The sequence below is a fragment of the Dromiciops gliroides genome, chromosome 4, assembly GCF_019393635.1.
Source record: "Dromiciops gliroides isolate mDroGli1 chromosome 4, mDroGli1.pri, whole genome shotgun sequence".
In the NCBI taxonomy this organism is placed as follows: domain Eukaryota; kingdom Metazoa; phylum Chordata; class Mammalia; order Microbiotheria; family Microbiotheriidae; genus Dromiciops; species Dromiciops gliroides.
Genome location: NC_057864.1, coordinates 1,918,444 through 1,938,602, shown reverse-complemented (window position 1 = coordinate 1,938,602; position 20,159 = coordinate 1,918,444). Strand labels below are relative to the sequence as shown.

The 20,159-nt window shown below is 42.9% G+C and overlaps 1 protein-coding gene across 4 annotated transcripts in view; it reads left to right on the top strand.

Moving 5' to 3' along the window:
• ST6GALNAC3 (ST6 N-acetylgalactosaminide alpha-2,6-sialyltransferase 3) overlaps nt 1-20,159 on the top strand; it is a 576,955-nt gene that overhangs the window by 481,776 nt on the left and 75,020 nt on the right. The window contains exon 4 of one of the 4 annotated variants that reach the window (XM_044004648.1): nt 16,753-16,861. The exons of 2 other annotated variants lie outside the window; for them this stretch is intronic. In XM_044004648.1, coding sequence (XP_043860583.1) covers nt 16,753-16,792 — 40 coding nt within the window. In that variant the 3' untranslated portion in view covers nt 16,793-16,861. Of the gene's footprint in view, nt 1-1,650; nt 1,699-16,752; nt 16,862-20,159 lie in introns of those variants that run through there. One more of the 4 variants, XM_044004649.1, reaches the window with a different exon arrangement.

Below are 20,159 nucleotides of genomic sequence, written 5' to 3'. Positions count from 1 at the left end.
AATGAAACAAAATGCTCCACTATTCTTAAAAGCGTACAAATAATCAGTGAATAAACCCCTTTATTCACCTACAGATTGCAATGACCTTTCACTTCTGCTTAACCTTGTAAAGATTTTCACAATCCGAATGGCTTTCATGCACTGCCATCATAGTTATTGCTTTTTCTGGATAGCATGAGTGCAAATGAAAAATTCAATCTTAATGTATATTTCCCCTTTTAACATTTGCCTTTTTATTGTTTGCTTTTTCCCTCATATACAAATATATTTCTGTATCACAGGAAATCATGCCTAATTACTAGAAACAGAACCCTTACATTAGTATAGGCAGGAGAGGGAGCCTAGATTGATACTTGCATGTGTCCCTTCAATAACAAGCAACTTTCCCTTTCACCCCAGACCCTCACTTACAACAGGAATCAATGCCTATGATCCCAAAGGATAAATGGCCTAGCGTTTGTGTAACCCTTATGACAGCATGACATAAAAGAAACAGTGCTAGACCTCAAGTCAGGAGAATTGAATTTAAATTCTAGACCTGACACTTCTTAACTTTATAACCATCCAGAAATCTTTTACCCTCTCTCAGTCTCCACTTCCTTTTGTATGAAATGGGCACAATAATTCTTGTTCTACCTAAATCATAAGTCACCATAAGGAAAATTATATGGCAACTTTAAAGTTCTTTAGAAATGAAAACAATTATAAATAACTCATCTACTCTGACATTTATAGGCAATTGCTGGGACTGGTTGTTAGGCCTAAGGGATAGGACAGAAAATGAATGTCAGATCAGGGCATTCTCAAAGTGTCAGTCCTCATATCTACTTTAATGGAGAGTGCTCTATATGGAGACTTTAGGACTTGGTTCCAAATCTCAGTTGTAATTACTTACTAGCTGAGTGACCTTGGACTTCCCTGTAACATTGAGTACTAGAAGTCTCTAAGGACCTTCCTGCCTCTAAAGCCTCCATTCCTTTGAGAACTCCAGTTCTAAAGCCAAAAGGAATGAGCCCCAAGATCAGGAATGGGCAGGGAGCTTTGAAGAGAACTCTTCCTCACCAACAGTTCAGCCAGAGATCAGAAATCTCTTGGTTGCCCCTTGCCTATTTTTACACAGACAAGCATTCTGGCTAAGGCTTCTGAGCCTGACTGAAGGGCCCAGAGAACTTCCTTCCAAGGCAGACACATCCTTTCCAGTCACTTGAGCTCTGCTACCTACAATGCATTGCCTATTAATGTGATTGGCCACTTATGGAAATTGCTTCCTTAGGAGCCAAATGTGGTTATGCTAAGTGCTATCTACTGTAATGCATTCTATGCACATATTCATGAAGAGATGTGCACGGAGCTCCAAGTCAGGATCTTTGAGCTAGGCATATTCAGCAGGGTTGGGGGTGGAGCAGAGGCAGGGGAGCCAGGAAGCCCTGTGTCAGTCTACTTCCTTTGTTCCTTGAAGCTTATATTGAAAGGGCCCCAGAACCCATCTGATGTCTCAAATGAGGGGACTAACATGGAGAAAGGTGAGGGATTTGCTTAGGGCTGCCCAGGCAGATCCCGGAAGTGAGTGGCACTCCCCAAACCCCAGATGTCTGGCAGAGAGCAGTCTTTCAGCCCACAGCAGGGTTCATAGTCTGCCCTTCTTTCCAGTGCCCTGCAAGAGAGAGGATGGAGATAAGGAAGAGTCCTAGACTGGGGGCAGAGCCTAAAAGCGCAGGCATCTGGAGGGAGGCTCCAGCAAGACCCACAGGCCTCTGAGAGGATCAGCCTGGGGTGAGTGAGGTAAGCAGAGGCTGCTGCTTAGAGTCTCGCTGCTGGAGCAGGTGCCCCCTCCATGTCAGCATGCTAGGCTAACCCTGTTTACCAGAGGCTGGCTATGACTTTGATACATATACATGCGAACATGTGTGTCTACAGGTGTGCATGCATATGTGCCTGTAGGAATGTATTACCCTTACCTTGTGGATATGCTCTCTGCAGACCCTGGCTGTAATAATGAGCAAACACCCTCCTGTTCATTCTGGAGGATAATCATGAAAGACAATGCTACTCACAGGTGGTAATGGGATTACAGAGTTCAATTAGAGAATTACAGTGATGTGCTGGGCATGTGAATAGTTCTGATTGCTACCAACAGCATAATATTAGTTGTTTAAGCTTGGCTTTTAACTTCTTGTCCTTTTAGAGTGCAGGGCCCAGGCTCCCCTCTTTATGCTCTGTCCTTTCATTCTATACCACATCCCAGTCTCTACTTTTCTCCATAGTCTTGGACCTCATTTTGGAAATCAGCCATTTCCTAGAGGCTGATGGAACTATAAGCTCTAAACAGCTTGCATTTCGGTGGAACAACTCATGCCTGAAAAACTTGGTAATGATTTTGGAATTTCATTTAATTGAGTTTTTAATTACAACACAGATAGTGAATTTCCCCAACTATGTGTAATTTTGACAATTATGACAGGCCATTTTGTAAGAAATTCCAGTTGAGAGCTGATGGCTGTGTTTGCCCAGGAGTCATTGGAAACCCCCAAACAAGAGAAGGCCAGGGCCTGGAACATCTGGATCTTAATAAAACATTTGCCATAACCTTTCATATGACATAATATGATTCACTACTTTGAAGATCTGTTCTGAATGGATGGCTTTCTATGACCTCACTCACAAATGGAAGCCCAGACTTTCATGGAAGAACTTCGGCCGCCGGAAGCCAGGGACCATTTCCGGTTTGTCTTTATAGTACCAGTTTGTAGGACACCGGCACATAGTAGATGCACAGGAAATATATGTTGTGGTCAGTTGCACAAGTTCAAGCCATCACCATTCTCACTTTGAATATTATCTTTTGCTCAAGTAGGAGTATGTGGGGAAGCTCCAAGCTGTCACATGGTTGTACCTTGAATTATCAGAGAAGCCCCATCCATGGCACCAAGCTCTTAGGAAGCTGGCTTTTTACCTTATATTTTTACACTTATCTAAGTTGTCTCCTCCAGGCTTAAACTCAATTCACATACAGAATCCCAAGCTAGTCATAGGAATATCTATCATTAATATATCACTATCAAAACTGTAAAGCACTTTGTGTACATTATCTCATTGGGCCCCACAACAACTCGATGAAGTGGGGACTATAAGTATTTTTATGCCTGGTTTGCAGATGAGGAAACAAACAGATAAGTTAAATGTCATGCTCAGGATTGTGCAGCTAGTAAATAACAGAAGTCAGATTTGAACTCGAGCCTCACTGACTCCAAGTCAATGTCCTCTCCACTTTGCAACCCTGCCTCTCATATAAGATTCCTTGAGAGCTGTAAGAGGAGACATAATTTTATTCAATGATCCTCTTGAAAGGAGTTTTGGATTTTGAACCATCCACTTGATTCAACTATAAACTCATCTACTGTTAGCTGTGTTACCTTGGGGAAGTTACTACCCCTCTTTTTTGCCTCCTTTGTAAAATGAGAAGGGAGGGCAAGAAAATTTTGAAGGTCCTTTCTAAGCCCAAGTCCTAGGAAGTCCAGGTTAAACTACAACACAGGTTCTAAACCATTGTCTCACTCTGAGTGGGGATGCTTCTAGCTTCTCACCCTGTTCCTCCTCCTTCTCCTCCTCCTTTACAAACTGCTCCATCTTCCCTGATCCATTTTAGGCTCCTATGGGGCAATGAATGTGTTCCATTTTTGGAGGGATCCATATTCCTTAGTTTCTCCATACCTCGCCTTCCTATGCCCTTTAAAATGTATCCCTAACAAAATTGAAAAAAAGAGAATCCTTTCCTTTCTCCATTAGAATGAGTCAGAACAGACTAGGGCATATTAACAACAGATAATTGCTAAGAAACAGTGGTGCTAAAATTCTTATCAGAGAGATTGGTGACCAGGAGAGGATGCAGGCCAAGAGGGAAGGGCAGCCAATAGGCAGGCCATGTGCTCCACTGGTGTCTAAAAATGTCAAGAGATATTCAGGAAAAAGCCAAAACAAAACAATAATAACACATTAGGAGAAGCATCACTGACGATTTGATGGAAGAGATAAAAATCAATCAGGATGAAGGGGTTGGGGTGTGTATTTCATGTGCACAGTTGAAGGTTGTGTCTACTCCCCCCTGCCATGAGCTCATAGTCAGTTACATCAAAGTGCCAATGGGTCAAAGTGTATCCCCAAAAAAATCTAGACTAGGACTGTGAGCAGGGTCTAAGGTCAGTACAAATTTCCTGGATGGAGGCATTTAAGAGTGGCTTAAGGGCTCAAAGCGTGGCATCTGCTACTGATGAGGATTTACTTGTGTCAGATCATCTAATTCTTCTTTCTCCTCCTACTTCTCCTCCTCCTCATCACCATAATAATAATAATAATAATAATAATAATGATAATAATAATAATAACATTCCTGTAGCACTTTAAGGTCTGCAAAGAGTTTTATAAATATTATCTCATTTTATTCTCATCACAAGCCTAGGAGATAGATAGTATTATTATCCCCTTCCTTTTCTTTTCTTTTTTTTGTTGTTGTTTTTGTTTTGTTTTGTTTTGTTTTTGTGGGGCAATGGGGGTTAAGTGACTTGCCCAGGGTCACACAGTTAGTAAGTGTCAAGTGTCTGAGGCCGGATTTGAACTCAGATACTCCTGAATCCAGGGACAGTGCTCTATCCACTGCGCCACCTAGCTGCCCCCCTTTTCTTTTTAAAAAAAACATTTTTCATGATTCTTTATTTTGCATTGTACCCAACATCTCTTAGAACTCAGTGGATATTTCGGTCACTCAAAACTTTTTGTTTTGTTGTTGTTTTTGCAGAACAATGGGGGTTAAGTGACTTGTTCAGGGTCACACAGCTAGTAAGTGTTTGAGGTCAGATTTGAACTCAGGTGCTCCTGAATCCAGGGCCAATGCTTTATCCACTGCACCACATAACTGCCCCCTTCCTTTTCTTTAAAGATGACCAAACTGAGGCAAAAGTGAAGTGGCTTACACAGGGTCACACAACCTGCAAGTGTCTGAACCTGGATTTATACTGGGTGTTTCTTAACTACTAGTATGACCTTGTACCCTATCCACTGTACCACCTAGGTGCTGTAGAGACAGAGACAGAGTGACAGAGACAAAAGGAGACATACAGAAACCAAAAGAAGGGAGAGAGATAGAGAGAACACTTTGGTGGGATGAGGGAATCTAGACTTCTGATTTATTCAATCAGTTTTAGGGAACTTCTGGCATGGATACTCCATCCATTGGTGCAGAATAGTACAACTGCCACCGCATAACTTATAGACCTGGAAAATTGCCAGGGCCACGAGGGGTTGTGCCTTGGCCAGAGTCAAGGAAACAATCGGCGGGGGAGGCAGGATTAGAAACCTAATTCTCCAGACTCTGGTACTCCAAGGTTCCCGAGGGTTCTAGGAGGACACACCCCTTCTAGTCCTTTCTAGAGCTGGTGCTTCCAGAAAGCCTATCCACTGAGTAGTCCCGTGAAGTGTGAAATGTTGTCATTTTAAACTCCATTTCCCAGATGCTGAAAATACCTTACAAAGTGTTATATGACTCACCCAGGGTCACACAGCCATGAACAGAACAGCTGGCTCTTTTAACACTCCCTCTATTGCAGTCTTCCCAACAGGCTCCTGATTAAAGTGGGAGGTTCAATGCCTTTAAGCATCTTTGATTATTGGCCAGATAAGACAAAGGAAGAAAGGGCCTATTTCTGGAATTTTCTAGTAATCCCAATTTGGAAAGTATCATAAACAGGTCTGGCAACAGAAACCAAATGCAAATGACCTTTGAGACTCGGGGCCCTGTGCTGGGAATGATGATATGTGTGAGTGATGGAAGAAAGCAAGGCAGCTCCATCACCTGGGAAGGGCAGCTCTGATGTACAGATCATCTCTGGGAGCAGCCACTGGGCTATGAGTGATGCCCGATGGGGCTTGCTGGGGAGATGACAGTCTGCACATTAAACTTGGGTTGGCTGTGCAGTCTGGAAGAAAGAAAGGAGAAGTCAGGGCCACAGCCAGGCTGCCAGCAAAGAAGTCTGGGGAATAACAGGTCCTTAGTGGCCCATTTGGGCCAAGCTGTACCTGTGGCATGAGGCCTTGGATGTCTGCTGCTTCATTAGGAGGGGAGCCTTGTCTGCAGAGTGGAGGCCTGAGGAGAAAGACAAGAGTTAAAGGGAAGGACCTGGACAAAGAATCGACCAGATTCTGTCACCTGAGTTTAGCCGAAGTGAGCAAAGGTAAGGAACAGGAGAGAGGGATGAGGAGGCAAGGGCCGGTGTGTGTGTGTGTGTGTGTGTGTGAACTAGTCTATCACTGAGAAGGATGTTGCTGCATCACCTGGGAAACCTGCATGGACACTTCAAATCTGGCTCAAAAGAAGTATTTTCCTCTGGTCCCAGGCACTGTGCCTGGACAGGTGGAGCTTCATATATCTCTGGGTCCACCCATGTGCTCAATAAATATGATATGATAAGCTGAGAAGAGGCCAGCCAGCCAGGGTCCAGAAAACAGAGTCAGAGGAAGTACATTGAAGAAAGCAGCCTGGCCCTTTCTTGGATCTGCCCACTCTGGAGCTGGCTCCCGGGGATCTGTTCTACTGCATTGCTGGCCTTTCAGGACTTCGGTTTGCTCATCTTTGATCAGCTCTTGTTGGGTGGTGCTCTGGGATCCAAAGAGAGAATTCCAGTCCTTGCATTCTGGGAAGTCTCTTCTTCAGAGCTCTCTAATTGAGAGAAAGAAAGGAGGACAAGCACAGGCAATTTCTAAGGCATCATCTGCAGGGGACTCCTTTGATCTGTTTTTTTCAAACAATTTAGTGACAAAGGAGAAATTCACATAGAGGGGTTTTGTTTGTATTTTTTTCTCTAAAGGGGATGGAAGAGCTTTTGGGATGTAGGGGAACGTAGTATAATAGCTCAAGACTTGGTATCAGGAATATCTGGGTTCAAATCCTGTCTCAGAGAGGGGGCCTCACAGACCTTGTGCCAATGGCCCAATGGAGCTATTATCTCATTATTGTAGATACTTTCACTAGTGGTCATTGTGAACCACCTGTGGCTGTGCAACTTGCGAATTCTAGAAGGGTAGAGTGGATTGGATTGACTCTGGACAATTAGGTAATTCTTTCTTGCTGAAACAAAAGGCCCTCTCTCCACTCCCAATACTCTTTTCTAGGACTCAGTGGATGGCTGTGAGTCAGGGAGCACTCTGGCCTCCCAAGAACTGATGATGCAGTGGTCTGAAAGGACATTGGAAAGAGGCATGCATGGCAGAGGGTGAGCAGGTTGTGAAGTATTGCCCACAAGGAGTCAGGAAGGGGAAGTAGAAGTGATTTAAGAGACATCAGACAAGAAATGCAAGACAGAAAAAGAGGATTCCCTGGTCCTGAGATGAAAGAGTGAGGGTCCATGTTCTTCAGTGACATGGGAGTTCCCCAGCATTGTGTGACACCCCAACCCATCTTGCAACCATAAGCTATACAAATACCAGTTGTTATTATTCCAAGGTGGGCCTACTGTAAACAAACAAAAAAAATCACTAAACAGGGGAATTAGGGAAGGATCTCTTGCTTTGTACAGGAATGCTTTGCCTTCCAAAGGATTCACTAAAAATAGCAGCTTCCCTTGGGTAGAAGTAAGTGTGTGTTGACAGACCATTAACTGCACTCTACTTAAACCAGAGATGGAGGAAGACAGCAAAATGGCAGGAGCTATTGCCAGTGGAAGATCAATGTGAAGGAAGGATAAAGCTTCCCCAACTTTTCATGTACATTCTAAAGCAAATGAAATTTGAACTCTCCTAATTCCATAGACATAAGACTTTTCAGGACTAAGTCTATTCTATGCAGAGAAGAACTATTATATTTTTTTCCTAAGAAAAGGCAAAATTTCATTTGTTTGCCTTCCTATAAACATGGTGTCTTTCCTGTTTAAACAAACAAACAAAAATAACCTCTCCCCCTTTTAGAGTAAGGAAAGCTTGAGTCAAGATGATTGGAAAGGAATTCATTTTGGGGGGTGGAAAGAGAATATTACTGATTTTTAATTTTTCAATTAATAAGCAGCAATTTTCTCTCCCATCTTGCCAGTCCCACTTGGGGAAAAACAAATAGAAACACAATTCCTGTAACAAATGTGCACGGTCAATCAAAACAGATTGACTGCCTAAAAGTTCTGGTGTAGTTCTGTACTTTGAATCTATCATCTTTCTGTCAGAAGGTGGGTAGCAGGGGCAGCTAGGTGGCGCAGTGGATAGAGCACCGGCCCTGAAGTCAGGAGTACCTGAGTTCAAATCCAGCCTCAGACACTTAACACTTACTAGCTGCGTAGCCCTGGGCAAGTCACTTAACCCCAATTGCCTCACAAAAAAAAAAAAAAAGAAGAAGAAGGTGGGTAGCAGCTTTCTTCACTGGTCTTCTGGAATCATGGTGGGTCATTTCATTATTCAGAGTATTCATGGAGAGTGATGTGAACCATAGGATGCATGATTCAAAGTTTGAAGGGACATTAGAGGCCATCTGGTCCAACCCCCTAATTTGTGCAGATGGAGACACAGAAACAAATGGAAGTGATTGTTTCCTACTCAGATCATATGCCAGGATAGGTTGTGGTGGCGACAGATAGAAGATAGATAAATAGATACAAGATATGTAGATATGACAGGTATATAGATATGTGCATAAATACATATATATGCAGATAGATACATAGCTATAGATGGGGTTTAGCCCAGTGCCTAGCATATAGAAGGTACTTAAATGTTTATTGAATTGATTTTATTGAAGATAGAATTGGTGTCTTTTGATTGGTGCATACAATGGATTTAAATGAGGCAAAGTTGCCGAAGACATTGGCCTCATTCTCTCTTCCAAAGATGTTGGAGTCCTGTGGCAAGACAAAGTCAAAATGGCTGGTGATAGCTCATGATGCAGTTGATGACCTTGGCAACAAAGCTCTAAGTACTCCCCAGAGCCTTCTTCAGCCACCTTCATGGTCATTGGAACAAGTTGTTCTCATCTGCATATTCCACTGGGAGAAGTCTTTGATGACGCAGGCTACAACTCATGTGCAAACAAGGAACTACAAAGGAGAACTGGGATAAAGGGCATAATCAAAGAAACACATGATTAAATATATGGTCACAGGATTAGGTCAGGGTTTTCAGGAGGATGGTCCCCATAGACTACTTGCATCCTCACCAAGTCCCCAGCAAAATGGGTGACCCCTCTGTGGTCCAGCATGGGCAAGAGTCATACTAGGATGGGCTGGAATGTACTGTGGCAATCTCCATCAATGAATGAACACTCCATCAGTGAGACTGTGGATCAATGGGAGTTTTTGAAGCTTCTCTATGGCTTGGAATGCCAACAAACAGTACTCTGTGATTTGATCAGGATTCACAATATCCACTGAAATGATGAGATGATTTCAAAATGATCTTTGCTGGAGCCTATAATCCAAGTCAGCATGGAGAGATGGTTCTGATGGGCCTTTTCTCTGAATGTGTGATCTAATAAGTAGTGTGTAGTCATACAATACTAAGAAATTACTTTACCAAAGGACCTGTATACAAATAATAACCATGATAATAATGTGATGTTCTGCTCTGTTAGCTTTAAATCAGTTTTCAAAAATTGATTAAAACATTCAACAGGCTTCCTGGGCTTCATCCAGGGCCATGTAATGAATCTACTGCCTTCCTGGCAGCCACCAATGGCTCCAAAGAGAAGGTACCTACTGATTCTTCCCAGACTGGGAAACACAGAAAGGAAGATACCAAATTCCTGGGAGTTCTCTCCTCCTTGATTAACTGTGAAGTAATAAACACAGGAAAACAGCAACAGTTCCTGCACCGGGGCATTAAATCTCCACCTTTATGGCCTGCATTTGCCAACTGTCTCCGTCTTTGACAGATAAAGTGCACCCTTGAATGTTAAACTTCTCAGGTTACAGTTAAAGAGATGTAATTAGATTTCAAGATATACAGCTTGGCCAAACTTCTTCTAGGGAGAGAAAGGGAGAAAAAAGCCAATTAAATCAGTTCCCTTCAACTTCACAAAAACCTGGCCCAGGAATTGACATAAAATCCTAACAACACTGAAGCAGGCAAGTTTCTGTGCAATCGACTAGAAGCACCTTGAGGGTGGGAAGCATGTCTTCTTTTGGTTGTTCTGTCCCCTGGCTACAGCACAGTGTTTGGCCGAGAGGAAGTGCTAACTAAAGGCTTATTGTATTGAGAGGAACCTATGTATTTGCTGACAGTGTTGCCAGGCTAAGAAAAAATCCTCTTTCTTCTCTGAGGCAGAGGATTGGAAACCAGACTGAGTAAATGCAATGTCCAGTCATTCCTGAGGTCAGGAATGGTAGGTATCCTTCTATTGTCTTCACTCCTGGATTTCATTTACCAACTGGGGTCATGAAGAGTTGGACACGACTGAAACAATCGTACAACAACAACAGCAGCGACACATGCTAAGGGCTGGAGAAAGAAACCAAAGGGAGCCACAGTCACTTCCTTCAAGGACCTTGGATGCTCATAGGAGAGACAGCATTTATACACCTTCATCCATAAACTATATGCATGTGTGCACACCCACGCAAGGAAGTGAATAGGAGGTGCTTTGCAGGTTTTGAGACAGTACATGCTTCATAAATGGCTTTTGGATGTATGAATGAATATCCCTACTTTCCACATGCAAATGGGAACCTGAACATTTCTGGAGGTAGTCTTTATAATGAGACTGTGCGGATGAATCCTGAAATTAGAATTCCGTTTTGGAAAAAAAAAGCAAGAGAAAATCAGATAGAAAAAGTCAGGGCTCTGGTCTCCCATCTGCTGTTGGTCCAGCTCTCTAGCCATAAATACATTTGCACTATGAATAAAAAAGCCCATCAGCCTTGGTATCATGGCTCGGCTTTTACTGATGGCATCTCTCTAGAGTACTGAGAAGGGGCCATCAATGCCCCTGACATCCAACTTAATCGTAACGGGACCCCCCCTTTCATGAAGCCTGACGACATGTTTACATCATGTAGAGAGATTTTTTCTCTTAAAATCCCATCAAATATTTAACTAACACCACTAAAGACTAACAGCAGTGTCGCCGTGTCCAAATGGGAAATCAATCAGTTTTCAATCTGGTGGGCAGCCCTCTTACTAGGTAGGAGGGGAGGGGAAATTCCAGGCCTTAAGCCAGGGATAGAATGAAATCTGCTTTGTGTGTCCGTGTTAAAAATGGCGTCATTTACAGCACACTGATCAAGTGAATGCCCTACAGAGTCCATGCATTCAGGCTTTTCCTTTAGCTTTCAGGACCCAGAGAGGTTTTTAGCTGTCTATCACTACCAGGGTGGGGACAGTGTCAGAGGAGAAAAGGGGCCTGTTTAATGTGAATGTTTTACCCACTCATAGCATGGCTGTCTTTGACATATTTCCCAGGTTTTGCTGACCTCACACTCTATCAAGTTTCTCAGGCTTCTCTGTAGTCATCAAATTTATAGCTTCTTTCAACAGGTACCTACTTTGTTCCTAACTTTTGTCTCTAGAGTGTTGATGTGACTTTTTCTTATATCTAAGATTTTTGTTTTGTTTTATTTATATTTAGCATATTCCAAGTTGCTTTCCTGACTGGTTGAACTAATTCCAAAGTCTCCCTTAGAATAGTTTCTCAGTCAGAAGGTTAATAGGCTAGGAGCAGGTTGGTGTTGTAGTGGAGAGAGTGATGGGTATGTAGACAGGAAGAACTAAGTTCCAATCCTGCCTCAGGCACAACCAGGTATGTGACCACTCTCTCAGCCTTAGTTTCCTCCTCTGTAAAATAAAGGTTAAACAGCATCTGTTTCACAGTGTTGGAAGGATTAATGAAATAATTCATACAAATGTTTGCAAATTTGAAAGGGCTGTATAAATCCTTGCTATGGTTGTTATTATTAGAATCCCCATTTAAAAAGGACTGGCTATCCTGGGACTGACAAAGACCCTGCATCTTTGGGCCAAGCATGTAAGGGTGTGGGGGAAGTCCATGAGCCAGTGGTGATCAGGTCTGGAGAAGGAGTCATTTTTAATTTATAATTGGCATTTTCCCAGGAAGACCCCAGGGGGACAAAAGCCTCCATTTCCAGTGATGTTTCCTATGGAAATAATGTTGCAAACCTTCATTTCTCCCCTTTTCTCTTTTACATGATAAGTTTTCCTTTTTTAAAGCTTGCTTCAGCAGGCAGTGGTTTTGCCAGTAGCAGGAACATTGAAATGGGAAAGTCCTTAATAATCTTGAAGCCATAATCCCTCAAATGCTTAAGATATGTCATGTTGACCAAACCAAATCAATCTTCCTGAGGCTTCATGGGAAATGAGGATCTCTGGTACCTCCTTGCACTGGGATTCCCACAGGACACACTGTATACCAGAAATCTCTTTTTCCCATCAAGGATCCTTTTAATATAAAGGGTTCATCTTTTTTGCAGGAAGTAGCAAGAGAGGCCTGTTTTATCATTCTCAGAACTGAATATTTAAATTTGGGCCTGGAGAGTCATGTCTCAGAATCTCAGGAGCTTAGAGGCCACACCTGAATAAGAATCCCTGCTACAACAGGTCAGACAAGTGCTCATCTAGCTGCTGCCCTCTCATGGGGTCTCCTACTCCACCATGTCAGATCCATGAGCACAGGCCTTTTTTGCCTTTCTTTGTATCCTTGGTGACCAGCCCTCTGCTGCACATAGTAAATACTTAATAAATGCTGTTGACTTGACTTGGTCCCTTCTTAGCACTATTTGCTAGGAGTGCTTGTTGTTGTTCCTGACATCCAGTTTAAATGTGTCTCTTTGTGTGGGCCTTCATATACTTGAAGCTGGCTATCCTATCCTGGCTGTAGACTGTTCTCCAAGCTAAACCCTACCTAGTTCACCCACCTGATCCTTACAGGGCACACATGGGCACCTGTCATCCCTTCTCATTCTTGCTGAGGGCTCTTCAGCTTATCTCTATTATAGGGACATAGTGTAGGGCTGGAAAAGACTGAAGAATGCTGTCCCATCATTAGACATATGAGGAGATCAAAACCCAGAAGATTTAAGTGATGACCCCACAGTCACCCATTGTAAATGGCAGGGCCATCTCCCTCCCCACTGCACCACACTGTCCTTCCTAAATGGCCGGTTCACTGGCTGCTTCTGGAGACTGTGACTGTCTTGGCATCGTCTACTATCACATGAGTGTTTCTTTAACTTTCACTTCACTGTCTCCAGGTCAAAGGGCATTATGTCTCAGTGCTCTCCCCTGTTGAGAGGAAATGATGGGCAGGCAGCTACAGAGGAGAAAAGGGGCTGAGGACTTGGGAATCTCCCACTGCTCAATGCTATTTATGCATCAGCACCTTGGAGAGTACCTTCTTTATCTTCATGGCAAGGTAAAGAAGACACTGGACCTGCTTTCAGGAAGACCTGGGCCAAAGCTGGCTGTGTGACATTGGGCAAGTGACTTCACCTCTGCCTGCCTCAGTTTCCTCATCTTTAAAAAGAGGAGAATGGAAATAATGGTCTCCCAAGGTTCCCACTAGCTCTAAATCTCTTCTTGTCCAGCTTCTTTCTTTTCTACTTTCAAAAGGAAACCCAGCAAAGGATATAAGCAGACACAGTGGGAGGGGGTGGGCTCCAGCCTCCTCCTTTCTGCTGTGTTTATTTTAGGTCTGGTGTTCCCTTTGCAGACCATCTCCATCCCAGCATGAAAGTTGCCTATAAACTCTGTGCAATCGCATTGTCATTTGGATTCTCTACAGGAGACTGAGCTCACATTGCCAGCCTGCATCAAACCCGCACATGTATTAACATCTATCTACACACACATACATACATGTACACACATGTGTGTGCATACAACATACACATAGACACACACATGCTTACCCATAGACAGTCACACACACTCACAAATATGCACATACACACACACACTCACACAAACTGCTCCCCATGTAAAATATCATTTTTTATCCATACACACACTGACTGAAGATTTAGACCACAGAGAAGAAGATTTCAATGAGACAGTGGTAATTGCCATTGTAGTTGGTGCCACAGAAGTGCATTGCTTAGCATGGGGTTGCATTAATGAATTCTTGTTTCCCAAGTCAGGCCTTCTAATCCCCTGTCACCAGATGTTTACCCAGGCAGAGTCATCTTGGGTGGGGGTGGAAACACTGACATTGTTCTGCTAGTCTCCTCTGCATTCACCATTTCTAAGAATTCAACACACAAGCTCAATCCTTGCTTATCATTTTGTATCTGGGAACTAAGGACCAAAAAGTAACTCTCCTGGTTCCGCTCTTAGGAACCAAACAGAACCAGGAGAATGTTGGGCTTGGCATCAGGAAGACCGGCATACAAATCCCCCTTCAGAAACATAATAGCTTTATTCTTAACAACTTGGTCACATTCCACCTTTCCTGTCTTCTCCCACATGCCTCCCCTCTGTGCCCTCAATGGTCCAGGGAGTCAAGCCTCTTTGTTATTCCTTTCACAATATATCTCCATGCTTTGGCATTGGTCCCCCCTCCCCTGCCATGCCTGGAATGTTACCTTCTCACCTCTAACCCTTGACATCTTGATGGGTTTCTTCATGACCTAACTATTGATGGGCCATATCATGACCTAACTCAAATGCCACTTTGTGAAGGAGACCTTCCCAATCCCATCAACCACTTGAGCTCTCCCCATGAGGTTATCTTCCTTCTACAGTGGACATATCCTTGACCCATTTGTTTACATGTTGTCTTCCCCATCAGTATGTAAGTACCTCATGTTCTGGGCTTGTCTTGTGTATTTGTCATTCTTGGTATCCCCTTTGTGTTTCTGGAACACAGCAAACCTTTGATAAATGCTTGTTGACTGATTTAAATCTCACCTCTGATACTCCCTAGCTGTGTATTCTGGGACACTGGCTCAAATAGACCTTACACAACCTCCTAGGATCATGAGATAATAAATCTAGAGTTGGGAGAGATCCCATAAGCCACCTTTTTTAACCCTCCTATCTCACAGAGGGGGAAACTGAAACCCAATGAAGTCTAGTGGATTGCCTAAGACACTACACCTGTACTAGAATTACACTAGTTGTACCTTTCAGAGGAAGGATCTGAAATCAGGTTCTTCGACTTCAAAAAAAGTGCCCTTGGGTTTCCCTTTATACTAGTAGAAGGACTTCTCCTGCTGTGACACTCCCAACACTTCAGAAACCACAGCTCCTTCACATATAGAGGGGCATTTATTTAGCTGTGCATGTGGACTTGCAGATAAACTCTGTGTGAGTTGGGACAACTTGAAGCTCTGTCTACATTCATTCCCCCCCCCCCACCGGAAAATTGTCCCAGGGATATCAAAGCCAGACTCCCAAGCAAATCAGAACAAGTTCCAAACAAAATCATGCTAATGTGGGCTGAAAATGTAACTTTATTAGCAAGTCAACTTTCTTCAAATTGTTATAAGAGCTGAACTCCTGAGTGCTTTCAATAACAGCACCCCCCCCAATAATTACTCTCCTATCAGGTTTGCAATTAAGATTGGAGAGGACAGGGAGTGGCCCTAAACCTACACCAGGTCCACCCTCTTTATGGATACATGTAAACATATAGACGCATGCATGCATACATACATACAATCGATAGAGACGTGTTATTCTTTTGCAGCAAGTTGTGTTCTCCCTTTGAATATCATATTTCTCACCAGAAACAGGACTGAGTAATTTGGTGCCACAGGGCTTAATGTTCAATACTGACTCATTTTGATTAGACTCATATTTTATCACTGGTGCTATTAACATCAAAGGGTTTTTTCTAAGCCTTGAGACTCCTGCATACCAGGTTTTTGATGCATCAAAATTAGGGAAATCAGTTTGAAACCTTTACTTTCCTCTTCAAGAATCAAGTGATTTCTATATCTCGCCCATACCAAGGCAATCTAAATCACTGATGACATTCTGTCTAAGATTTGTGTACACCCAATCTTCTCTCCTTGAAAGGAATGGCTGGAGTTCAAGTAGCCCCATGCCAAGCTTAGAAAGAGGGAAGACATGAATCTTTGAGAAAGATAATCCAGTTTGATCTGGAAAGAATTCAGGCAACTCACTGGCAAAAATTCCCAATGTGGGTCACTGACAGATTCAGGCCTTTGGTACCTCTTACTACCAAAGATGATGATTGCTTGTTTTAAAAGATGTAGAAGCTGAATGATGGGCATCTTATTTCTAAGAATTTTGGAAAGTCTAAGTTGTAAGTGATCTAAGAAACCATTAAATCCAATTTTAAAATCCATGATACCATGAAGAATACACTGGGCATGGGTTCAAATCCAGTTTGTACTTGTATTGTCTAGGTCACCTTCAGCAAATTACTTAGCATCCTTCAGTTGGGTCATCTGTAAAATGAAGGCATGAACTGGAGAGCCTCTGAGGTCCCTTCCAGCTCCAAATCATTCAATGCTATCACCATTCAATGCTATTTTTGATAGAATACAAGCTCCCTGAGGACAAAAGTTCTTTATTATTATATTTTATCCCCTGTACTTAGCACAGTGCCTGGCACATATGAAATGGTTTTGTTGATTGATTAAAGCAGTCATCCAACCTCTGCTTTAGGCTACCCCCCACACAAGGCAACTCATTTCACTTTCAGACAGCTTTCATTGGTAGAACATTTTCCCCCATTTTTTCATTATTTCACCATTTATTCCTTGTTCTTTGTCCGGGGTCAAGCCTAATCTCTCTACCAATTGATAGCCTTTCAGAGTTTGGAGGACTGCTATCCTGCCCACCATAGGTATTTCTACTCCATTTCTTCAGCTAATCCTGGGATGGCCTTCTTTAGAGACTTCTTACTGACTTATTTTGGGTACACCTTCACTTGATCTACTTGAGTTGAAAGTTGCCCTCTCTCTCTTTCCCTCTGATATTAAAAGAGACAATTTGCATAATAAGCATGTATGCATGCACACACACACACATTGTTCTGCCCTCATTGTTATATGCCTGTGGAACCTGGACAGTCTACCAGTGCCATGCCAGGAAACTGAGTCACTTCCATTTGAATTGTCTTAGGAAGATCCTGAAGCTCACCTGGCAGGATAAGGTACCAGACAATGAGGTTCTCTCTCAAGTTAAACTGCCAAACATTCAAACTCTGCTGAAGAGAGCCCAACTCTGATGGGCTGATCACATTGTTCAAATGCCAAATGTATTCTTGCCTAAAAGACTACTTTATGAAGAATTAATATAAGGCAGGCACTCATAGGAAGGTTGGAAGAAGTGATACAAGGACATTTTTGCATTCAATTGTAAAACATGGGAGTCACTGGCAATGGATCTCCCAGCTGGCATACCCACCTCAAAGGAGGTTAGTGATCTATGGGTGAAGCAGAATTGCAGTAACTCAAAGGAAACATGAAATGCTCCAAATGTTCAAGCCTGACCTGTGGTATAGCTTTCTGAGCTCCTATTTGTCTGATAAGCCACAGTTGGACACATGGTACCTTGACTCCAACATTGGAATGTCATTTTGGTTCTCTCTGAGCATGAAGAATAACTACAGCAGCAACAAAAACAAACAAACAACAACAACATCCTTACTTTTTCAGTCAGACTTAAAGGTGCAAAATCCCTGTCCTTATGCCAAAGACAGTTTCTACAATTATTTGATGAATAGATGGGGACCACCAAAAACCTATTTCTTTTTGGGAAAACAACTGTTTGGGTTCAGATCTGGGCTGAATTATTCACTTCTATTAACCTTTCATTTAAAGCTCTCTACAGAAAAGTATAAGGATTTATTGTCTTAAAATGCAAATTAAATTTCTTTTTCCTATATGAAAGAATTGGAGACCATGATGATTGTAAATAAAAAAGAAATCTGATAGACCAGTTTTTTTTTTCTTTCTCACCATACATACTACCAGCTGAAAAATCTTGCTACTTCATCCTCTGCTTGCTATGGTACATTGGAGGGGATCCTGTTTACTCTTATCATTGAGTGTTTTTTGTTTCTTTTGGCTCTCCCCCATCCCTGAGGTAGCAGTTCTTAAATTGTGACTGGTCCAGAATCAGGAGGTAGAATGTCTAGTTTGAGAAACACCAAGGAGTCCAGTGTCACTGAGTCACAGAGTATGTGGAAGGCAATAAAATGTTGGAAGACTGGAAAGGTGGATTAGGGCTGGCTTATGGATAGCTTTGAGTGTAGTACAGAAGATTTCCTATTTAATCCTGAGGGTCAGACTCAGGGTCATAGGAGAGTTGCCAGTCTCCATTAGTGAAGAGAGTTTACACACAGGGAGTTCCACGTAAAGATGGAATCCCGTCTGGACCAAAACCCAAGCAATGTCTTATCTTCTGTCTCATCTACTGTTCACCAAGAGGAGCAGACTGCTGCTCCCTTTGTCTGGCTACGTCCATGGCCCCCTGAAAGCAGGGGCTGATGCTCCCTTTGTCTGGCTACATCTATGGCCCCCAGGAAGCAGGGGCTGATTCACTCATATCAGCAAAAGAACTTCCAAACTTGTTCATTTTTATCGGATGGATAAAATAGCCAGTGATTGGCTATTCCCCCCAAATCTTGCACCAGTTCTGCTGTGTAGACACAGGAATGACTTTCACCCGATTACTGTATTTCCAACATATGAACGATTTCATTTCCTATTCTGATCTTCTCTCAGCATCTGGTTTATTTTGTCAAGCACAGAAATAAGGTTTTCTAAGCCTTGTGACAGATCATCTTTTCAAATGAAAGAAAACAGCTTTCCCTGAGGTGACTATTCAAATCCACATAGAAATAGGAACCAAGAAAAACAGCCAGAGAAAGACATAGATTAGAATCTTTTTTAAGTCTGGGGGCCTCAGCTTCAGTCTTGACCCTGCTTCTTGTCACTTGTGTTACCCTCTCAGGCCTCAATGAAGGGATTGGCTTGGATGGCCTCTAAGGTTCCCTTCCTGCTATAAATCCAGGATCCTGTGATAGATGATAGGCAACACAGTATAGAGGCTTGAGACGTGGGTTCAAATCCTCCCTCTGACACATACAGGCTATGTTGCCATAGAAAGGTCATGTGACCTCCCAGGGTTCCCAGGAAACTCTTTAAGACTAAAACATTGCAATGAGATGCCAACTTTTATCAGTTGATGGATTTTCCACAAAGATAAAAATCGGACCAAAACCCAATTTTTAAATATTCTCTTTCTCTTTCCTCAGGAGTTAGTCAATTGTCTATTTGACAAAGACACAAGGTCCCTGTGTCCTTATGTCACCAGACCTTATGGGGGAGGCAACACAGATCAGTGGGAAGGGTTCGAATTCAGGAATTTTAAGTCTGAGGACTTGGGTTAGAATCTTAGCTCTCAAGTCCTTGCCTCTCTCTGGGCCACAGTTGCATCTGATGACCTCTGAGTTTTCTCCTAGTTTTATATCTTCTCTTACAAGGGCCAAATACAGAGGTTTTTGCCAAAGAACCCCAATCCGGCTTCTACAACACAACAAATATACACATTTCCACATTTATTTAAAAGAAACTGTGGCTATAATCATGTGTGGATCTTTATTGAACACTCATGGAATGAGGCATCTGTTCTTACACCTTAGCTGAATCCCAGAGAAGAGCAACAGGAGTGGATTAGTAATTAGAAAACTGGATCCAGCCAACAACTGAGGAAGCATTCCCCCCAGCCCCGCCTCCCCAGCATGTCCAAAGCATCGTAGAGCTAGCTAACTCTCAGCTTGGCCAAGGGACCAGCAGATGCATTTTTAGCCAGGCCAGGTGGAGGCTTTGTAGCTGAAACTCACTAGAGAAGAAAATTAAATTCCCCTCTTATCAGTTAAAGGGGGAAACGTTGCTGATCCCTCCCTCCAGCCAGGAAAGTTAACTTAGTTTTGGAGAAGTGGATAATCTTTTCTAAATGGAAGCCCTGGATCGATGGGGCTTGATTGAAATGTCCTGCCAGTGAGCAGTACTGTGGAATCTGGGATTGCACAGGGGCTGGGGGCTGGGGACTGGGGAGTCTTATCTAGAAGGTGTGGCTGGTAGTGACCACCTGGGTCTACAGCTGGGCCAGATCCCTTGGGCAAGAAGCACATGCCAGTTAGTGATGATTTTTCATAAGGCAGAAATTCCCTCAGAATCACATTGTGTCCAGAGAGCCAAGGA